The sequence below is a fragment of the Erinaceus europaeus genome, chromosome 8, assembly GCF_950295315.1.
Source record: "Erinaceus europaeus chromosome 8, mEriEur2.1, whole genome shotgun sequence".
In the NCBI taxonomy this organism is placed as follows: Eukaryota; Metazoa; Chordata; class Mammalia; order Eulipotyphla; family Erinaceidae; genus Erinaceus; species Erinaceus europaeus.
Genome location: NC_080169.1, coordinates 99622552 through 99643373, shown reverse-complemented (window position 1 = coordinate 99643373; position 20822 = coordinate 99622552). Strand labels below are relative to the sequence as shown.

General features: G+C 43.1%; 1 protein-coding gene across 2 annotated transcripts in view; it reads left to right on the top strand.

Moving 5' to 3' along the window:
• TNPO3 (transportin 3) overlaps positions 1–15481 on the top strand; it is a 68958-nt gene extending 53477 nt beyond the window's left edge. For both annotated transcript variants that reach the window (XM_007526314.3, XM_060196538.1), the window contains 4 exons: positions 1857–2024; positions 3961–4073; positions 12576–12675; positions 14290–15481. In XM_007526314.3, coding sequence (XP_007526376.1) covers positions 1857–2024; positions 3961–4073; positions 12576–12636 — 342 coding nt within the window. In that variant the 3' untranslated portion in view covers positions 12637–12675; positions 14290–15481. The remainder of the gene's footprint in view (positions 1–1856; positions 2025–3960; positions 4074–12575; positions 12676–14289) is intronic.
• Positions 15482–20822: the final 5341 nt, after the last annotated feature.

Genomic DNA, 20822 nt, shown 5'->3' with positions numbered 1-20822 from the left:
GGGTTAACTTTGAAATATCCCTTTGTTAGGATTTGCTGTATCATGCACAACATCACCATAATTTATGTCCTTTGACATTATTTGTATATAGCTGTGCCACCAGTTGCTTCTGTTCTCCCTGGTCTAAGCTTTTAAGAGAGTCAACATATCAAAGACTCAGCTTGTGTATTAAAGGACTCAGTCTATGATTTTAAAAGTTTGAGACAGCATAACGATCCTGGTTCGAGCCCCTGCCTCCCCACCTGCAGGAGGGTCGCTTCACAGTCGGTGAAGCAGGTCTGCAGGTGTCTATCTTTCTCAACCCCCCTCTGTCTTCCCCTCCTCTCTCCATTTCTCTGTGTCCTATCAAACAGCAACGACATCAATAACAACAATAAAAAGCAACAAGGGCAACAAAAGGGAAATAAATATAGGGAAAAAAAGTTTGAGACATTCAATCAATTTTTCCCCATTCATATTAATTGAATAGTAATTTATCTGACTACAAATTGATAGGAGTATACATAAACACCATTCCCACCACCAGAAGACTATGTCCCATCCCACTCCCCGCCCCGGGAAACTGAACATCTTCCGTCATCCTCAACCCGGGTTTTTATTTTGGTGCCCTACTCCAAAAAACAGGTTTTTAAAAAAGTTTATTTATTTATGAGAAAGGTTGGTGAGGAGAGAGAGAGGATACATGTGCTGTGCTGTTGTGGATCCAATTTGGGACCTCATTCTTTTGAGACTGCCTTATTTACTCCACAACCTCCTGGAGTATGTGAAAATCCTTCCTTCCTGTAGATAGAGAAGTCAAGAGAGGAGTGGGGAGATAGAGACAGAGAGACACCTGCAGCACTGCTTCACCACTTGTGAAGCTTTCCCCCTGCAAGAGAGGACTGGGGTCTCGTACCCAGCTCCTTATACACTGCAACATGTGCACTCAACCAGGTGTGCCATTACCCAGCCTCGAAAATGTTTTCTGCTTGTTTGTGTTTTAAGAGTTATTTTTGGGGGCTTGGAAGGCAGTATAATGGTTCTGTAGAAGACTTTCATGCCTGAGGCTCTGAGGTACCAGGTTCAGTTCCCTACACCACCGTAAACCAGTGATGAGCTGTGCTCTGATTTAAGAAAAAGGAAAGGGAGAGTCAGGCGGTAGCGCAGTGGGTTTAAGCGCAAGGACGGGTGAAAGGATCCAGGTTCAAGCCCCCGCCTCCCCACCTGTAGGAGAGTTGCTTCACAAGTGTCTATCTCTCCCCCTCTCTGTCTTCCCCTCCTCTCTCCATTTCTCTCTGTCCTATCCAACACAATGACATCAATAACAATAACTAAAACAATGAAACACCATGGGTAACAAAAGGGAATAAATAAATATTTAAAAAATTAAAAGAAAAAGGAAAGAAAAGATTTCTGTCCTTGGTGTTTCTCTGCTGAGATCCTTATCTATTTTATTTATTTATTTTCACTTTTGTTGCTCTTGTAGTTATTATTGTTGTTGTTATTGATGAGAAATGGACAGAGGAGGGGAAGACAGAGGGGGAGAGAAAGATAGACACCTGCAGACCTGCTTGACCACCTGTGAAGCGACTTCCCAGCAGGTGTTGAGCTGGGGGCTCGAACCGAGTTCCTTATGCCAGTTCTTGCATTTTGCGCCACCTGTGCTTAACCTGCTGCACTACTGCCTGGCTCCCCATATCTATTTCCTTGATACCAGAATTAATATATTCTTCATAACTAGGAAGCACTTATAATTCTACCTGTCATATAAAATGTTTTCTTCCCCAGAAAAGAGAAGTTAACTATGGTAAAGGGGGAGTACTTGACTTTTCAAAAGCTGAAGTTAAACCTAACCTGTATCTCCTGCCTCCTTGCAGCATGAGGAAGACTTTGAATTACGGAAAGAACTGATTGGACAGGTGATGAACCAGCTTGGACAGCAACTTGTAAGCCAGCTGCTGCACACATGCTGCTTTTGCCTACCCCCCTACACTCTTCCAGATGTAGCTGAAGTGCTCTGGGAGATCATGCAGGTTGACAGACCGGTAAGATTGCTTTTCACGGGCGATTCCCTCTCATAGTCCTTACACTAGGAGTCCAAATGTGACTTTGAAGCCAGCCTGTATTCTACCCATAAGACCTAATTTAAGCACATATTAACTACAACTGTTCGTTAAATGAAAGGGCCAATAGAAGAGGTCTAGTAATAACGCATTATCAAATTGTTGAAATCATGTTGTCTAACTGTGATAAGAGACTTGTATATGCGTTGAATTGAGCTGTGTGGGTGGCCAGTGAAATCTGTTCTCTATGAAAGATGTCTGATATTGGTCATATAGTGTTACAGATATTCAACAAGTGTTAATTTAGTTCTTCGCACTGTGTGGTTCCTTGGTAATAGATCTAGCCATAGGGCGGGCGTAGATAGCATAATGGTTATGCAAAGAGACTCTTAAACCTAAGGCTCTGGTTCAGTCTCCCACACCGTCAAAAGCCAGAGCTGAGCAGTGCACTGGCAAAAAACAAAAACAAACAAAACTCAGCCTGAATCTAGCCAGAACAAATAGATATGTAGAAATAAAATTAGCCCGTTGTAAACACTTGAATTTTCTCCCTCCACAGTTCAGGAAGCTTTGGGACTGTGGCCTCTATTAAAAAAAAAAAAAGTAATAAGTGAAACAAACAAACAAAAAAATTAAGTAACCTATCAGAGTTCAAGGGCAAGGTGAGGAAGCCCCTTAAGGCTTGAGTGTCCCCAGTCCCTCCAAAGCTCAAAGCCTTATAGGTCATTGCCTAGGCCATAGTTGGGTGATCACGGCTGTTAGATAAATGTTCAACTTAGGTCTGTTCTTCTTCCTCAGAGGCTGTCCCAGTGTGGACTCAAATTCTGATAAAGCCCTGCCTTTATTTAATACTTATTACATACAGTTAAGTGCCAGGAACATGGCTTTGGTGCCATCTAAAATTCTTGTTTACCAGGGTTATCACTAGAGCTCTATCTGCATGACGAATCTACTTTTTCTAGTGGCCATTTTTTCTTTTTCTTTTTTTTTTGGGGGGTGGGGGGACTGCTGCACTATTCCACTGTGGCTTGTGAATTGTTGCCCTGCAGGTGGGGGACCTGGGTCTTGAACCAGGTCCTTGAGCAAGGCAATGTGTTGTTAAAATTCGGAGGCTCCAGCTGGCCGGGCTAGCTTCGCGGGCGGGTAACAGAGACAACCAGAGACATACGGCTGGGCAGGGAAGCTGTATTTCTTTATTCAGGAACAATGATTCATAAACTAAACAAACTAATCACCAAACAGAACTCTGCTGCCTCTTTCCCCCGCGGCGGCGCCAAGCACTCTCCAACTTGGAACTCTGGAACTCTCTCGGGATTCCTTGGGGTGGGGACAAGCGAGCCCGCGAAACTAGCAGGACTGAACCAATTTTCTTGGCAGGGGAGAGCTAGAACAACCCAGTGTAAAGCATACAACAATTCCCCCTTTTCTTTTTAACTAAATGACCACAGTATCAGGGCATACAACAGCAATGTATGTGCTTTACTGGATTTACCACCCCCCACCCCCAAAAGAGACTTCTCTACCAAGTAGAAGGACTTGTATCTGAAATGCTGTCTCTCTCTGGGAGGGGGAAATCTAGACATGTGTATGTGGTTTTTTATTTGTCTAGTGTTTGTTTTTGGTTCAGGTATGTTTTTTGTAATTTCAACTTTCATATCTGGAAGAGTCAGTTTTGGTGAGACAGACATGCAGGGACTTACTATTACCTATAGGGCTCAGTTAAAGTAGGCCCTGCTGTCCCCGTGCGCGCCCCCCCAACCCCCCAACAGTGCTCAGCTCTGGCCACCAGTGGTGCTGGGGATTAAACCTGGAACCTCCTTGGAGCCTTAGGCATGAGAATCTGTTTATGTAGCCACTATGTTATCTTTATATACCTACCTGGCACCTTTTAAAACTTGTGACTTTCTACTTTATGCAGACTTTTTGTCGATGGTTAGAGAATTCCTTGAAAGGTTTGCCAAAGGAAACAACTGTGGGAGCCGTCACAGTAACACACAAACAACTTACAGACTTCCACAAGCAAGTTACAAGGTGAGTAACCCTGAAGGTTTTTTAATAGTGGAGTATGTAGAAAATAAAAAATGTCTCCTGCGCTTTTTGTGTGCCCTTGTATAGTCACAGTTTTTAAAGTCCATTTGGCCTTGAATTATATAAGCTTGACTTCGGAAGCCAATCTTGGCGGGGAGAGGAACACCACTGGGTATGTTAGTTTCATTGCATGTCTGTATTGACTGACTTAAGTCCGTGAATGCAGAAGCGTTGTTTCCTCTAGAAGACCAGTGTACTGAGCTGCATGTTACCCTCTAGGAGCTGTGTTTTTTGAAGTTCTTCTCACTCATGTACTAAGGTGCCTGAATAGATTGGACACTGGCTATGAAAGCATTAGAGAAGAGATGAATCTGCAGTAAATTGGAAATTTCCCACCATCCTTAAAAAAACTCAAATTCTAATTTTAAAGAAAAAATTTCAGGCCAAAACAATCTGTAGGATGCATCATGCTTATGATCTACTTGCTCGCAGCTTGATTTTTTTCATTTACTATCAACATAGAGCTTCATAGTCTTCCTCATCACTGTTTTATAGCTTAAAGGTATTGATTTCTTTACAGTGCTATTGTTTATAGACATTTAGATTATTTTCATTATTATAGATAATATTGAGAAGTCTAGACTTTGCTTTTTGAAAATTTTCCTGAAAAATTTCATCATTGAATCAATCCATTTATGACCCTTGATGCCATTAAATTTTATTTTTTAATTGTAATACTTGCCCTGATAGCCTGTCTCTTGAATTTTTATATGATTATTTTTTAATCATATGTATTATTTATTGTATAGAGGCAGAGAGAAATCTAGAGGGAAGAAAAAAGAGAGGAAGAGAAAGAGACAGACACCTGAAGCACTGTTCCACCACTCATGAAGCTTTACCCCTGCAGGTGGGGACTGGGGATTTGAACCTGGGTCCTTTTGCATAATAACATGAGTGCTCAACCAGATGCACTTCCACCCAGCCCCTAGGTAATAACTGTATCCAGTATCTATACAGTTGTGGACAGATTAATAGGTCCAAGAATGAATACTGTAGCCAGGGAGGTGACTCGGGCAGATAATTTACATGTTTGAGCTCTTAGTTAAGTTTCTGCCATAGTGATTCTCTGGTTCTCTTTCTCCCCGTCCCTCCCCGTCCCTCCCCACATACCTGGGGAAGGGAGGGGGGAAGAGCAGTGTATTGGTAAAGTCATTATGCATTTTAACATTGGGAAAAAAAAAGTCATGACTTGTCCAAAAACAAGTAATGTGTTGGTAATAGTGGGGATAGAAATATTCTAATTGTCCATTAGTGGAGAATAGTTAAATAATAGTAGTATGTATATACTAACAGGTAGACACTATGAGAGAAAGAGGAAATGCATGTGATGGTACAGAAAAATATATAAGGCATTATAAAGGGAGGAAATGCTGCTATCATAGGGTCCAGCTTGCTCTTAAATGTTTAAAAATTCTTATTGTACTAAGATAAATGCAAAAATTAGCATCTTCACCATTCTGAGTATAACTGTTCAATAGTGTTAATTATTCACATTGTCACATAATGGTCTCCAGAACTTAACGACTTTGCAAAACTGAAACTGCTCCCATTAAACAGTTGCCCAGCCACCATGCTGCTTTACATGTATTGGGGGATTACTGTTTTACATTTGATACTAAACACCATAGTTTGTACATGCATAACATTTCTCATTTTCCCACATAACAATACAACCCTCACTAGGTCCTCTGTCATCCTTTTTGGACCTGTACTCTTCCCCCTCACCAACTCCAGAGTCTTTTACTTTGGTGCAATACACCAACTCCACTGAACACTAGGATTCCTTCCCCTCCCCTCCCCGGCCCTGCCTGTCCCTGCCCTTCCCTCCCCTCCCTGCTCCTTTCCCTTTCCTTTTTCCCCTTTCTTTCTCAGATTGCACAATAGCACTCTATTGAATATTTAGCCCGTAACTTCTCCGTCCAGCAGTCTGCTGATGGGCATTTAGGTGCTTGGGGCTATTGTGGATAGTGTAATTATGAACCCGAGTGTGTATATCTTTTTCAGTTGGTGTTTTCATGTGCTTTGGTGGTGGTCTTGCTGGATCATGAAGTGTTTTCATTCTTACTTGCTTAAGAACTCTGCTATCTCTCTCCATAGGGCTTGTATCAGTCTTTATCCCCACCAACAGTGTAAGCATTTCTTTTTCTCCACACTCTCACCAACACTTACCATTTTTTGTTTTGTTGATGACATTCTCAGCAGGTGTGAGGTGGTATCTCATAGTGGCTTTATTTTCATTTCCTTAATAAGTGACATGGAGCATTTTCTATTTCTGTGATCCATCTGTGTATCTTCCTTAGAGGATTGGCTAGTTAGAACTTTAGCCCACTTTTATTATTGGGTTGCTTGTTACTTTGTTGGTGAGCTGTATGATTTCCTTTATTTCTTTATTTTTTATAACAACCCTTTCTCAGATGTGTGGTGGGCAAATAGCTCTCTTAATTACTAGGTTACTAAGTTTCATCCTTGTGAAAGCCTCCTTTCGTGTGCAGAGCTTTTTAATCCAGTGTTATCCTTTTTGTTTACTCTCTTTAGCTTCCTTTACCATCAGGGTTATGTCTCCAAATATATCTTCGATATGAAAGTCCTGAAGGTTTCTTTCACCCATGTTTTCTTTTGTGCATTTTTATAGTTTCAGGTCTAATATCCCTTTATAGTGAGTTTTGAGCTAATTTGTGTTAAATGATGCTCTAATTTTCATTTCTTCCTGCTCCCAGCATACTTTTTTTTTTAAATAGAAGTTGAGAGGCACCCACAGCATGATTCTACCAATTGTGAAGCTGTAGGTGGGCACAGAGTTGAACCCAGGTCCTCAAGCATGGTAACGTGCTCTACTGAATTAAGTTACTGTCCTATCCCTGGTTTCACTTTTCTTTTTTCTTTCTTTTTTTGCAGCTATACTTTTTTTTTTAAATATTTATTTATTCCCTTTTGTTGCCTTGTTTTATTGTTGTAGTTATTATTGTTGTTGTCTTTGTTGGATAGGACAGAGAGAAATGGAGAGAGGAGGGGAAGACAGAGAGGAGGAGAGAAAGATAGACACTTGCAGACCTGCTTCACCGCCTGTGAAGCGACTCCCCTGCAGGTGGGGAGCTGGGGTTCGAACCGGGATCCTTATGCCGGTTCTTGTGCTTTGCGCCACCTGCGCTTAACCCGCTGAACTACAGCCCGACTCCCAAAGAAGCTTTATTTTCTATCATTGGATTGTTTTGGCTTTTCTGCTATACATGCCCACATATGTATAGATTTATGTCTCTGTTCTTTTCTGTTGGTCTCAGTGCTGGTCTTTTTTTTTTTTTTTTTTTTTTTTGTTAAATACCACAGTGTTTGTTTTTTGAGATTTATTTAAGAGAGAGAGAGAAAGAAAACACCAGCGCATCATTCTGGTACATGTGATTCTGGAGATTAAACTCAGAGACTCATGCTTGAGAGTTCATTACTTATCCACTGTGTCCACTCGTGGGCCTCATCACAACCATTTTCCACTCTGTATATATATATATATATATATATATATATATATATATATATATATATATATATATATATATATATATTTTTTTTTTTTTTTTTTTAACTTATATTACCAGTGCACTGCTCAGCCCTGCACTTTGAAGCCTCGGGCATGAAAGTCTTTTTGTATAATCATTAGGCCATCTCCCCTGCTAATAGCAGGATTTTTTTTTTTTAATATTTATTTATTCTCTTTTGTTGCCCTTGTTGTTTTATTGTTGTAGTTACTGATGTCATCATTGTTGGATAGGACAGAGAGAAATGGAGAGAGGAGGGGAAGACAGAGGGGGGAGAGAAAGATAGACACCTGCAGACCTGCTTCACCACTTGTGAAGTGACTCCCCTGCCACCACTTGTGAAGCGACTCTCCTGCAGGTGGGGAGCCGGGGGCTTGAACCGGGATACCTGCGCCAGTCTTTGCACTTTGCGCCACCTGCGCTTAACCCGCTGTGCTACCGCCCGGCTTCTGCTTTTTTTTTTTTTTTTTTTTTGTGTGTGTGTGTGTGTGATGTGGGGAGGATTAATAATTTACAGTTGATATCAAATACAGTAATTGGTACATGTGTAAAATTTCTGTTTTCTACACAACACACACACACACACCCCTCTCCCTCCCCCTCACCTAGCTGAAAACTACACATATGGTTCTTTTCCTTCCTTGTTTAAATTTTTTCCCAAGTATTTTATTGTTTTTGAAGGTGTTTTAGGTGAGCAACTTTTTAACAGCTGTTTAATTTTGTTAATGTTAAAATTTCAGGTCTTTCTCCCCATTGTAGATTTAAAAACATTTTTTTAATTATCTTTATTTATTGGATAGAGGCAGAAATCAAGAGGGAAGGGGGAGAGAGACAGACACCTGCAGCCCTGCTTCACCACTCCCAAAGCTTTCTAGACTAGAGGCTCGAACCTGTATCCTTGCACATTGTAACATGTGCACTCAACCAGGTGCGCCACCACCTGCCCCCCCCCCCCATTGTATTTTTTAAATAAATTTTATTTATTAATGAGAGCAATAGGAGAGAGAAAGAACCAGACATCAGTCTAGTACATATGCTGCTGGGGATTGAACTCAGCACCTCATGCTTGAAAGTCCAACACTTCATCCACTATGCCACCTTCCAGACCACCACATTGTATTTTTGGTCTTATTACATAAGTTAACTTCATGACCCCAAATAGCTAACTTTTGGCCACTGATAAGTGGCAGGCACATGACAGCTGCCGTCAGGACACATTGCCAGAAAGGGGGATTTCCCTCCACTAAGAAGTCTTACTGTGGTTTTTCCCATTAGAAGTGGTATAGTGTATACCTATATTCATCTTGGAAAGATGTGGCTTCTCTCTACTTTTTCTGTCCTCAGTTTGTTCCTAGTTGGTATAAGGGCAGTTGTATTGACCCTTAATTTCCTTAGAGTGTGGTGTAAGCCCTGATAGGCGACTAGGCTTAAGGGTCAGAAGTGTTGGTTCAAATCTTGCTTCCTTTAGCTACTTCGTTTGTAAAACTGTACTAGTTCTACCTCTCTCCTGGAGTTGATAGGAGGTAGTGGTAGAAATCTACAAAAGATTGGGCGTGTGGTAGGTGATCAATGAACGTTAACTTCTTCCTTTGAAAAGAAACAGCCAGGGCCTAGTGTTGGCGCACCTGGTTGAGCCGCACATGTTACAATGCACAAGGATCTAAATTGGAACCCCCAGTTTCCACCTGTAGGGGGAAAAGCTTCACAAGTGGTGAAGAAGGATTGCAGATGTCTCTCTCCCTCTCTATCTCCCACTACCCTCTTGATTTCCTTCTGTCTATCCAATAAATAAAGATAATAAAAAATTAAACAAAAAGAAAAGAAATGGCCAAAAAGTCATCATTTACTTAACTAGCTGGAGCATGCTCTTGCAAACTCTTAAGGCAACCACCCACACATTCTGGAGTGATTCTCCACCAAGCCCACATTCTCAAAAGGGGCAGTGCATAACAGGTAGAACAGTTGAGTAAACCTGAAATACAGATCATGGGGATTCCCTAATCTGAGGAAAATCTTAGAGCAAGGAAAGCGGATCCAAATAATGCAGTGTTGTGAACAGAAATGTGTAGGAGCCCTGCCTTGAGACATGGGGAATAAGGTCCACTGCCAGCCTGGCCAACTGGCTCTCACTGCTGAGCAGGTTCAGCAGCTCCCCCTAGAGACCACCTCTGACGCATGGAAAATGACCAGAAGGAAGAGGTAGTGCTGAGGTACTAGAGGAAGGGATGGCCATTGCTCACCGCCTCTTGATAATTCTCTTTCTCAGACTTCATATTGACCCTTGAACTTTCTGTTCCACGCATGACTCAGTCTACCTTTGGGTTTTAAGGTCCTGCATCTCCTGCCTCAACATGCCACTTTGTTTGCCATCCTAGCAGGGAGGGTAAACTGGTTCAGTTTCATTTTAGCAAGCCCAAGCCTGCTTTTCATAAGGTACAGGTGCTTAATTCACTCCCTGGAAGATTGAGATGGTCAGCTGGAAGAAAGCTAGCATTTCTACTTCTTTAAAAACAAAACAGCGTGAAAAAAAAAAAAAACCTCATTCTTTTATTACTGTCTTTTACTAGAGCACTGGCAAACTCTAGAAGAAGAACTAGAGCACTGCTTTGCCCTGGCTTATGCTGGTGTCAGGGAATTAAACCTGGGAACTCTTCTATATAACCACTATCTCTTTGGCCCTAAAAATCTTGCTTTCCAAATGCCATTAATAATTGTGACTCAGAAAAATCCATCTTTTCTGTCTTGATGTGACTTTATCTCTGTAAGCAGATGTTCAAGTTCAGAAGATGTATGTGGGAGTCAGAAGATGGCTCGCCGGTAGGCCACGTGCTTTGCCATGCATTCTGACTAGGTTTGAGTCCTGCCACTCCAGGAAGTGTCATAACATTGATATGGGGTGGGGTGGGGGACACTCAAGTGCTGTGGCATTTCACTCTGCATCTAAAATCTTAGAAAGAACAGACAGTTTGGGTTGGGAGTGCTGAAATTAGAGTTGTGTGTAACCCTGGATTATGGAGCTTAAGGAATAGTGTCTGCTGAAATGATGGAAGGATTGCGATTGTGGGACTAGAAAGTAGAACCTAGGAAACTAATGGTGACAGTTTTAATTTTAAGTAAATGAAGTGTGTGTGTGTGTGTGTGTGTGTGTGTGTGTGTGTGTGTGTGTGTGTGTTTGGGGGAGGGGTTATTGAATACCACAACTGCAACAGAAAATAGGAAGTTCTCACAGTTTTAAGGAACTCTTATTTAAAGTTTTGACTTGGCACCAAGGCCATTTAAGTTAGGTCTTCAACTGAAGCTCTCTACACCAGAGCAGCTGTTTGCTGACAGAGGCTCAGGGCCTGCCTCACCTTTCACCCGGCCTCACCACAGTTCTTCCCTACTGTCATTTTGGTGTTAGTGCTTCTCCTATGTCACAAAAGAGGCTAGTGTTGGGCTCTTCTGTGCTCTGTGTTGAACCAAGGCCTCTGGTTAAAGATGGATTGGCTTTAATGCATGTGAGGCAAAGCAATCTTTTGACTTCAGTGCTGGGGTTGGAGTTCCCTGTTGTCTTACCCTCCTATAGATGATGACACCACACTGCAGCTCCTCTAGGACCATGTATCAGCCTTCTTTGTGACACCAGGAGCACGAAAGATAGGGACTTGCTCACCGTGGCTGCCTCCTTACTAGTGCTGACACGGAAGTAAGTACACTGGGAGGTGTAAGATTTACTGAGGCGTGCTGAGTTCACGAAGCATAGGACAGAGCTCCAATAAAGCCAAAAGACTTCCTGTGCTTCATTACATTTTAGCAAGCTGGGAGAGACTAATTGAAAGTTTCCTTGGGAGTCAGGTGGTAGCACAGTGGGTTAAGCGCACAGGGCACGAAGCACAAGGACCAGCACAAGTATCCCGGTTCAAGCCCCTGGCTCCCCACCTGCAGGGGGTCGTCCTTTCACAGGTGGTGACAGTGGGTGAACACACACTTGCAGGCATGGGGTCTAGGTTCAGTCCCCAACATTTCATCTGAGTCTCATCTCATGAGTCTGGTTAGTCCTCTCAAGTATGTAAGTAAATTATATATTAATAAAGCTTCCATTAACTGGTTTCCTTATGACACTTTTGGACAATAGATATCTTTTTTTGGGGGGTGGGGGCTGAGGACAGGATCTGGTGAATATTAAGCTAGTCACACCACCTAATCATTTTAGCATTTGCCCGAGGACCAAGTCCTGCTTACCCCTCCTCCCTTCCACAAGAGGAAATCCTCAGCAGCCTGTTCAACTAGAAGGTGGTGGCTGAGGAAACTTAATTTCTGGACTGGGCTTTGTAAACAATACCCACCGTTGGAAGAGAATGAGGAAACTAGGGTCCTTAGATTAGCTCCTAGGGTTACAGTGACCCGCCTTAGCTGACTGTGCTTGTGTCTTTACTCTGGGGGCTCTGGCTTTACTGTGTTTATGTCAAGAACATCAGCACAATGGCATTGTAGCAGCAGGAGCCTACCTTTATTTTAGTACCACTCTGTGTGCTGTTCTGTTATCCTGAGCACTTTATATGTATGAACTGACTTAATCCTTCAAATATTGTGAGATAGATAATAGATAAGGAAGCTTTGTAATATGCTCAGGGACATAGTGGGGTCAAAGCCACTTAATCTCCAAAGCCTGCTTTTAAAACCACACAGTGTAGAATTATTGTCATCTGCTGTCACTGGTGCTTACTGTTGAGTTACACAAAGACGTCAAGTGGGGTAAGCAGACAGTGCAGTGGTCAGGGATGTAGTACAGTGGTTAAACACATGTCTGAGGTCCCTGGGTCCCCAAAATAGACAATGGACCGAGCCCCGGCAGAAGGGGATTCAACGCCCTGGTTGTCTTAGTGTCTGGTAGCTTTCTCATCCATCAGAAACCAACCTTGCCTTTCTTTTGCAGTGCCGAGGAATGTAAACAAGTTTGCTGGGCCTTGCGAGACTTCACCAGGTTGTTTCGATAGCTCACACTCCTGCACTGTGCCTGTCACCCAGTCACCCAGGTGAGTGGATTATAGCTCCAGCTCTTCCTTGGTTGGTGGGGTGTGAGGCATGGGGACAGGTTTGAACCCAGCTGTAACTCTTCAGCAGAGCAGGGGAAATGTGGGCCTTGGGCTTGGGGCGGGGGGTGTTGGTAAAGACAGTTAGGTAATTGCCAGAATATTCCTCCTTGCTTTCCCTGATAGTTTATGATAGCAGTTGCATTGAGTAACGAGAGAGAGAGAGAGTGTGTGTGTGTGTTTTAAATCTGGCTCCCTTGGAATTGACCTTTTTTTGTTTGTTTTTTTTTCTTACCAGAACACTATTCAGCTCTGGCTATGGTGGTGCAGGGGGGTTGAACCTGGGACTTTGGAGCCTTAGGCTTGAGAGTTCATTTACATAACAATTATGCTATCTACCCTTCAACTTTTTTTTTTTAAATATACATTTATTGGTTAACGAGAAAGGAAGAGGAAGAGAGCCAGAGTACCCCCTTCCATCCCCTCTCTCCCCAGCACTGCTCAGCTCTGGTTGATGATGGTTCTAAAGATTGAACCAGAGAGCTCAGGTCTGAAAATCATTTGCATAACCATTATGCTTTCTCCCCAGTTCCAACCCCACCCTTTAACACCTTAATCGGAATCTTTTCTGACAGTGTAGTTTTTATGAATACCTATGTGTCACTCTCCACTGGTGGTTTCTGTATCTATAAAGGCTCTGGTAGGAGAAGGTGCAGTTAATCCGTACCTTACCACACTAGAGAGTCTTTCTCCATTTTTGTTCTTTATTGGTTAGTGATATCAGTTGGCATCTTGAGCTTTGCTATCTCTGCTATTATATCAGAAGCTTTTGCTGTGTGTTGGGTTCTGTTTTTACATGTTGTCTTAAGTTAACTAGAGTAATCAGCATGCAGGACGCTGAGTTAGTGACCATCGCTCCCATTTTACAACAGAGGTTCCAAGATGTTAGATAATGTGCTAGCTGTCACATTCAGTAACTGGTAGAGCTACAATCCAAACATGCATGGTTTAGTACCAGAACCCTCGCTTATGGCACTCTGTTAATTACTTAAAGTCTAGATTAGGGGGCTTTAAACTCTTGATTAGTAGCAAAGCTTTCTTTCGAAGTATATTGTTAGTGAAACTGTAATACTTAAGCAGACCAAAGTGGTGATTTCTTGGGAGTGGGAAGCGCGCGCGCACGCACACACAGACACACACAACACCTGTTTTCACATCACACAAAATGCTAGAGACAATATTCCATTAAAGTAGTAGCTAGCTCTTTAAAATCACAAGTTTTTTAAAAAAAACCCAACTGCTTTTTTAAAAAATTAATTTATAGAGATAGAATTGAGAGAGATTCCTACAGTCCTGTTTTACTGTTCATGAATCTTACCCCCTGTAGGTAGGGAGTGAGGCTTGAACCTGGGTCCCCATGCTCAGTAATGAGTGTACCACTACCTGGCCCCTCAGCTGTTTTATTTTATTATCTGCTTGTTCATGTTTAATGAGTCCTTACAACAGAGGCCATGATGAGGTACCTTAGCAAGTACGGAAACTTGTGTCTTGGTTGGCTTTGTAAAATGCTTGCTGCCTTTGGTTCCACAGTTACTGACCTTCTTTTCTTTTTGTCAGGAATGTCTTTTTAACTTAGAAGACACGAAGAAAACAAAAACCAGACTGTGTCCCACAATCAGAAACCTCCATTGTGGCCGAGGGGCCTTCCACCACCACGCGCCCCGCCAGCCAGGGAGAGATCGTAGCCTCCTGAGGCCACCGGAGGAGTTCCTGTGTGGGGGCGGGAGAGGAAATCAGCACGGTTCACAAAAAAAAAAAAAAAAAAAAAAAAAGAAAGAAAGAAAAGAAAAGAAAAGATGGCTGCAGCCTTGTCCGGCATGGTGGGAGGGGAGCTGGTTTCCTGTTGAACTTGTTTCTAAAAGGAAAATTAATTTTAAGGAAATAAAAAAAAAAAGAAAAAAAGAGAAAGAAAAAATTATACTGAAGCCAGAACTGAAACATTCGCCTGGTAGCAGACAACACACATCCGTCCGTACACACATCTGCTGCACTGCACATGCTAACGAGCGTGTACCCGCACCGGGAAAACGAGAGAGCAGATCGCTCTGTGATGAACGAATCAGCTAAGGTTGAGAGACGAGGGTCAGGGTCATCTCCTGAGGGCTTCTGTGTCTCCCGCTTTTCCTCCCACCTTCCCGTTTCCCCTCCTCTTTTAAGGAAGTGAATAGTTTCTCCCTCTCTGCCCCAGCCATTTCTTTTCACTGTTAAGAGTTGTCCAGACAAGGATAAGTCAAGAGCCTGTCTTGCTTTGTACGCAGCTGCCTCAGTGGTACCAGGACCTGCTGGGGCCACAGTCCCATGTGTTTGCCAGCCTGACCCTGTGCTGTCTCTAGAGCCATTCCCCACCCACAAGGGGCGTCGTCAGCCTGAGGCCATAGGAGTCAAGACTAGGGCGAATGAGATACAAGTGTGTATGTCCTAAATTTTAGATTTTTCTACAAGAGCTCTTAGTTAACATTTCACCCACAGACATGAGGGAAAGGAATGGTGGCTGTGTGGGGAAAGTATTATAGGGCTAACTGTATTTCACTAAAAAAAGTGGGATCACTTGACTTCACTGGGGGTGCGGGGGAGGCAGGGATAAGCCACCGCAGATATGAATGCTTTGGAGGAGTTGCAGCCCCGCAATGGCGTTAGATCCAAGGGTGCTGCTCTGTTTGCTGGTGTAGCCATCTCAAGAACAAGTCAACAACCCCCCCCCAAAAAAAAAAAAATGGAAAGAAAAAAATAATAAATTTTTAAAATTTAATGTGTGTGTTTCCACTTCCTTTCATAGCTCAGAAAATGGCAGCACCAGACCCCCAGCTTCAGTATGGCTTGATTAAGGACGTATTGTTGAGAGACTGTTGTCACCTGGGTGCATTTCCACATTTCTCCAAGCTGTCAGCACATCCTCACACTCCACCGGTATGAGTTGGGTTTGCAGACAGTAAGCTTTGACATTGAATGCACCCTGAGACATAAGGTGGTGAGCAGGCCCAAGTCCCTCTGGCGGCCCCACCTTCTCCCATGCCCAGGTAGCCTCTCCTCTGGTTTGCTTTCATGTCCTTACTGTTTGCGTTGTCTTGGCTTTTACATTAGTGGGGCCATACAGTAGGTTACAGTGATCGGATTCTGAGCTAATCTCAACTGTCGAAGCTGCATCTAGTACTTGATTACTATTATTATCTTTACCAGAGCACTGTCAGCTCTGGCTTATGGTGGTGCAAAGGATTGAACCCGGGACTTTGGAGCCTCGGGCATGAGAGAGTCTTTGCATACCCACTACACTATCTACCCTCTGCCCTGCATCTAGTACTTGAAATCACTGAAATGAACGTTTCTGCTTAACATCCGTAGTGCCCAGAGTTGACCCTATTAATTGTAAGGGGACAAAAGAAAAAGGAAAGCCTGAATGTGGAGCTGCTTGCTGAGTATAAATTAATGAAGCCTGGGGATCAGCACATTACCCAGTCATCCCTCTCATTTTCTGAATAAACAGTAAGACTTTGAAGCCTTGCCCAACCCTACAGATGTCCTGGCAACAAGCAGTGGATTAAGGAATTTGATTTTTATCACAGGAATGTCGGGGCTGAAAAAAACACGTGGAAGACTTAACAGCTCTCCCTAGCCAGTGTCATGAATATTCTCTCCACAGCTGTAGCTTAGGGCAGCAGAACTCCATCTCATTAATGGACTCGCGGCATCTCTATTATATAAGTCTTAAGAGATGATCTGAAAGAGCGTGTTTAATGCAGTCTTGTTACTTTTTGGCCTAGCAAGGATACCTAAAGTGACATTGTCTATTACTGTCTTGCATCTGAAATTACCCGAATCATGAAGTCCCTACAGAACTGTCCCCTCGCTTCCAGGATTAGTTTAGCCAGAATGTTAGGAGTATGTAAAACATTACTTTGCAAAGATGGAAGCCCAAATCCAGAGAAGAGAACATTTCAAGGTCATACAACAAGTGCTTGTTTGGTTTTAGACAGTGCTAGCAAATGAGAAGTTTGCCTCCCAACACCAATCTCTTACACCCCCCACCCCCCACAAATCAATGTCCTCTCCTGCTCTAAGAAGGTTCTGGTAGCTTCTTTTATGTCAATGAAAAGCTAAGAGTTTAAAAAAAAAAAAAAAAAAAAGCAATGGCCAGGAAAGTGGTTCAGTGGTGGAAAGCAGGACTAGTGTGTCTAAGTGCAGATGACCCTTTTAAGCTTCTGTGATAAATTTACCTCTTGTAGCAAAGGCCTCCAGGAACAAAGCAAAGAAAGGCACGAAGCAGGTGGGAGAAGGCTTGCCTTGGGAGGACATTGCCACCTGCAGTCCACCTTTGATTGTTGTCTTGAGTGTGAGGTCATGCTTTTCTATTTGCCAGAGAAGCTAGAAATCAGTAAGTAACATCTAATCTTGGTGTGTTGACACCTCATGTCAACATACAGAGGGAACCCGAGCCAGTGGGGAGAAAAGGTGCTTCCCTTTGCCAGTGACTGAAAACTAAAGTCAAAAACAAAAGGAACCGTGCAGTGCTGGACTCTAGGTGGTTGTTTGTTTTTCCCTGGATATTATTTTTAAATTTTTATTTTGGATAGAGGCAGAAATTGCAAGGGGAGAGAGAAAATAATGATACATGCAGCACTGCTTTATTGCTCATGAAGCTATCCCCCCCCCACACACACACACACACCAGACACACAGGTAGGGACAGGGTGTTGGAACTCTGGTCCTTCCACAATGTAATTTGTGTTCATCTGGGTCCACCACTGCCTGGCCCCACTGGGTAAGCCTAAGGGCGTGCGTGTCAGCAGTTCTGTGGCAAGCCGCTGTGTTACGCATTTCTGTGTGAGAGGAGGCTCTTCGTGGTGGAGAGACCTGACAGACTGCCCAGCCAAGGTCAGCATCAGCAACAATAGCTCTCAGTGATGACTACTCAGTATGAGGGCGTAAGTGGCCCTTTTTACAGAAACCTTGAGATACCAGGTAAAAATAAGGAGGATTCTAAAACTCTACCCTCAGAATCAGGGTCTCCAAAAACAAGGGAAGTCTGGGAAATGGCCAGACAAGAGGAGGCACTGTGGACCCAGTGTAACATGACTGCTTAGAGGGAAGCCTGGTGCAGAAGGAGGCTTTGAAGTGAAAGCCGATGAGATCTGAATAAAGAATGGAGGCTTATTACTGATGTCTTCGTGTGGTTTCATTCCTTGGGGCAAGTACTGTAGCAATGTAAGATAGCAGCTGGGTAAACGAGGTGGGTGTGGGGTCTATACAGAAACTCTACTGTCTTAGCAACTTCTATGTAAATCCAAATCTAAAATGACCTATGTACTAAAAATCTGCAGGCAGGAAGAAAACGCTCCGTCTTTTCTCCTAGTGAGAAATTTAACTGAGATACAAATGTTTAATCTGTCAGATTGGCAAAAAACCCAAAACTCTAGTACTCAGGTTTGATAGTGAGACTAGGAAAAACAAAACATATGCACAAGCCTGTCCACCAAAGTGTGTGTCTTTAAATAAGTATGGGTAGAAACAACTCAAGTACCTGCAGATGAGTAATTTAAAGAAAGAAATCCTGAATCCAGTTAAGTCTCTAGAATTCAGCCTAGATCAAAACGCCAGTTTACAGAAAACATAGAAGAGGAAAAATGTCAAAGAATGCAACTAGCAACTTCTAGGGGGGAAGAAAACAGCAAAGCAACATGGCTTCTATAGCTAAACTATAGAGAAATATAAAGGGACTGGGTGGTGGTGCTCCTGGTTGAGCACACATGTTACAGTGAGCAAGGACCCAGGTTCAAGCCCTCGGTTTCCACTTGCAGGAAGAAAGCTTCACAAGTGGCGAAGCAGTGTTGCAGGTGTCTCTCACCCTCTCTATCACCCTTCCTCTTGATTTCTGGCTGTCTCTTATAAAATAAAGACATTTTAGAAGTGTTAAAAGGAAAATATCTTAAAATTTTTGTTTTGATTACATTTGAGAAAGTGACAAGCCAGGACATCACTCTGGTACGGGGGGGGGGGGGGGACTAGGGATTGAACCAGAAACTTCAGGCATGCAAATCTGGTGTTCTACCAGTTGAGCTATTTCCTTAGGGCAAACGCTAGAAGAAGAAGAAGAAGAAGCTATTTCCTTGGCCCAGATTTCATTTAAAAAAAAAAATTAACACTAGATATTTGACAACTCTTCATATTAGGTCATATGACATTGGTTTATTTTATTTTATTTTATTTTTAAGAATGTCTTCTTTGATTAGAGTTGTAGAGAATGTTACACCCATGACTTGTCTCAAAATAGTTCAGTGAATATGTCAATTCCCATCAAGTTAGGTGAGAAACACTGACTAGAAACTAACTTCTGTTATGTGATAATTTCATACTGTGATAATTTCATACTTCCACAAATATATGCACACACTTTCTTTTTTCACCAGAGCGATGCTCAGCTCTGGCTTATGGTGGTATCAGGGATCGAACCTGGAACCTCAGAGCCTCAAGCATGAAAGTCATTTGCAAAATCACTATCCTGTCTCCCCAGCCAAATATTTTAAATCATTCATAAGAAAAAGATAACAGGACTGGCAAAACAGCTAACCTAGATAGGGCACTACTTGCTTTACCAGCTTTTTTTTAAAAAAAAATTTATTCCCTTTTGTTGCCCTTGTTTTATTGTTGTATTTATTATTGTTATTGATGTCGCTGTTGGATAGGACAGAGAGAAATGGAGAGAGGTGGGGAAGACAGAGGGAGAGAAAGATAGATACCTGCAGACCTGCTTCACAGTTTGTGAAGCGACCCCCCTGCAGTTGGGGAGTTGGGGGCTTCAACTGGGATCCTTACTCCGGCCCTTGGGCTTTGTGCCACCTGCGCTTACGTTGCTGCGCTACCGCCCAACTCCCTGCTTTACCAGCTTTTAAACCCAAGTTTGAGCCTGGCATCCACTGAATTTGAGGAAGCTGGGGAATTGTGGGGTTTCTCTCTGTGTGTTTCTATCACAAAGTCGACCATAAAATTACATCAAATGAGCCAGATTCTAGCGGGCTACAATTTGCATGCTTTGTCCCAATATGTTTATTCACTGGCATATGTTAAACATGACAATGAGGGGAGTCGGGCGGTAGCGCAGGGGGTTAAGCGCAGGTGGCGCTAAGCACAAGGACCCGCATAAGGATCCTGGTTCAAGCCCTGGCTCCCCACCTGCAGGGGTGTCGCTTCACAAGCGGTGAAACAGGTCTGCAGGTGTCTATCTTTCTCTCCCTCTCTCTGTCTTCCCCCTCCCCTCTCCATTTCTCTCTGTCCTATCCAACAACAATGACAACAATAATAACTACAACAATAAAACAACAAGGGCAACAAAAGGGAATAAATAAAAATAAAAATAAAAATAAAAACATGACAATGAGAGGTCCCAAATTAGTTGAAACACATCAGCCCTTCATAGTTTGCCTTTTTTTTTTTTTTTTTTTTTTAACCAGAGCACTGCTTAGTTCTGGCTTATGGTGGTGTGGGGGATTGAACCTGGGACTTTGGAGCCTCAGGCATGAGAGTCTCTTTGCATAACCATTATGCTGTCTTCCCCTTTCCCCCTTCATAGCTTCTGACTTGGGAAGGATTTTAAACTACACATTTCAAAATCCACACCCTTGCTTGAGCCAGCTTCCTCCTGAAAAGCCAAGTTAGGCTGGTGAGTGCTGACACAGGGCCCTGTGACTCATCAGCCTGGAAGGAAGGCCTTCTCTTCGCCCCGGTCCCAGATAGCAGAGCTGAAGGCAGGTGTCAGGGGAACAGGGTACAACTGGCTTGAGAAGTAAGGCCTGGGAACAACCACTGCTGGAAAGACCAGAGAAAGGGGACTGGGCCGTGACACACCCGGTTAAGCTCACATAGTACAAAGTGTAAGGATCCTGGCTTGAGCCCCCAGTTCCCCACCTGCAAAGGGGTTGCTTCACAAGTGGTGAAGCAGGTCTGCAGGTTCTATCTTTCTCTCTCCGTATCTTCCCCTCCCTTCTCAATTTCTCTCTGTCCTATTGAAATAAATGGCCCCAGGAACAGTGGATTCATATTAAGCCCCAGTGATAATCCTGGAGGCAAAAACAAAAAAGAGACAGAGAGAAACAGCTGAG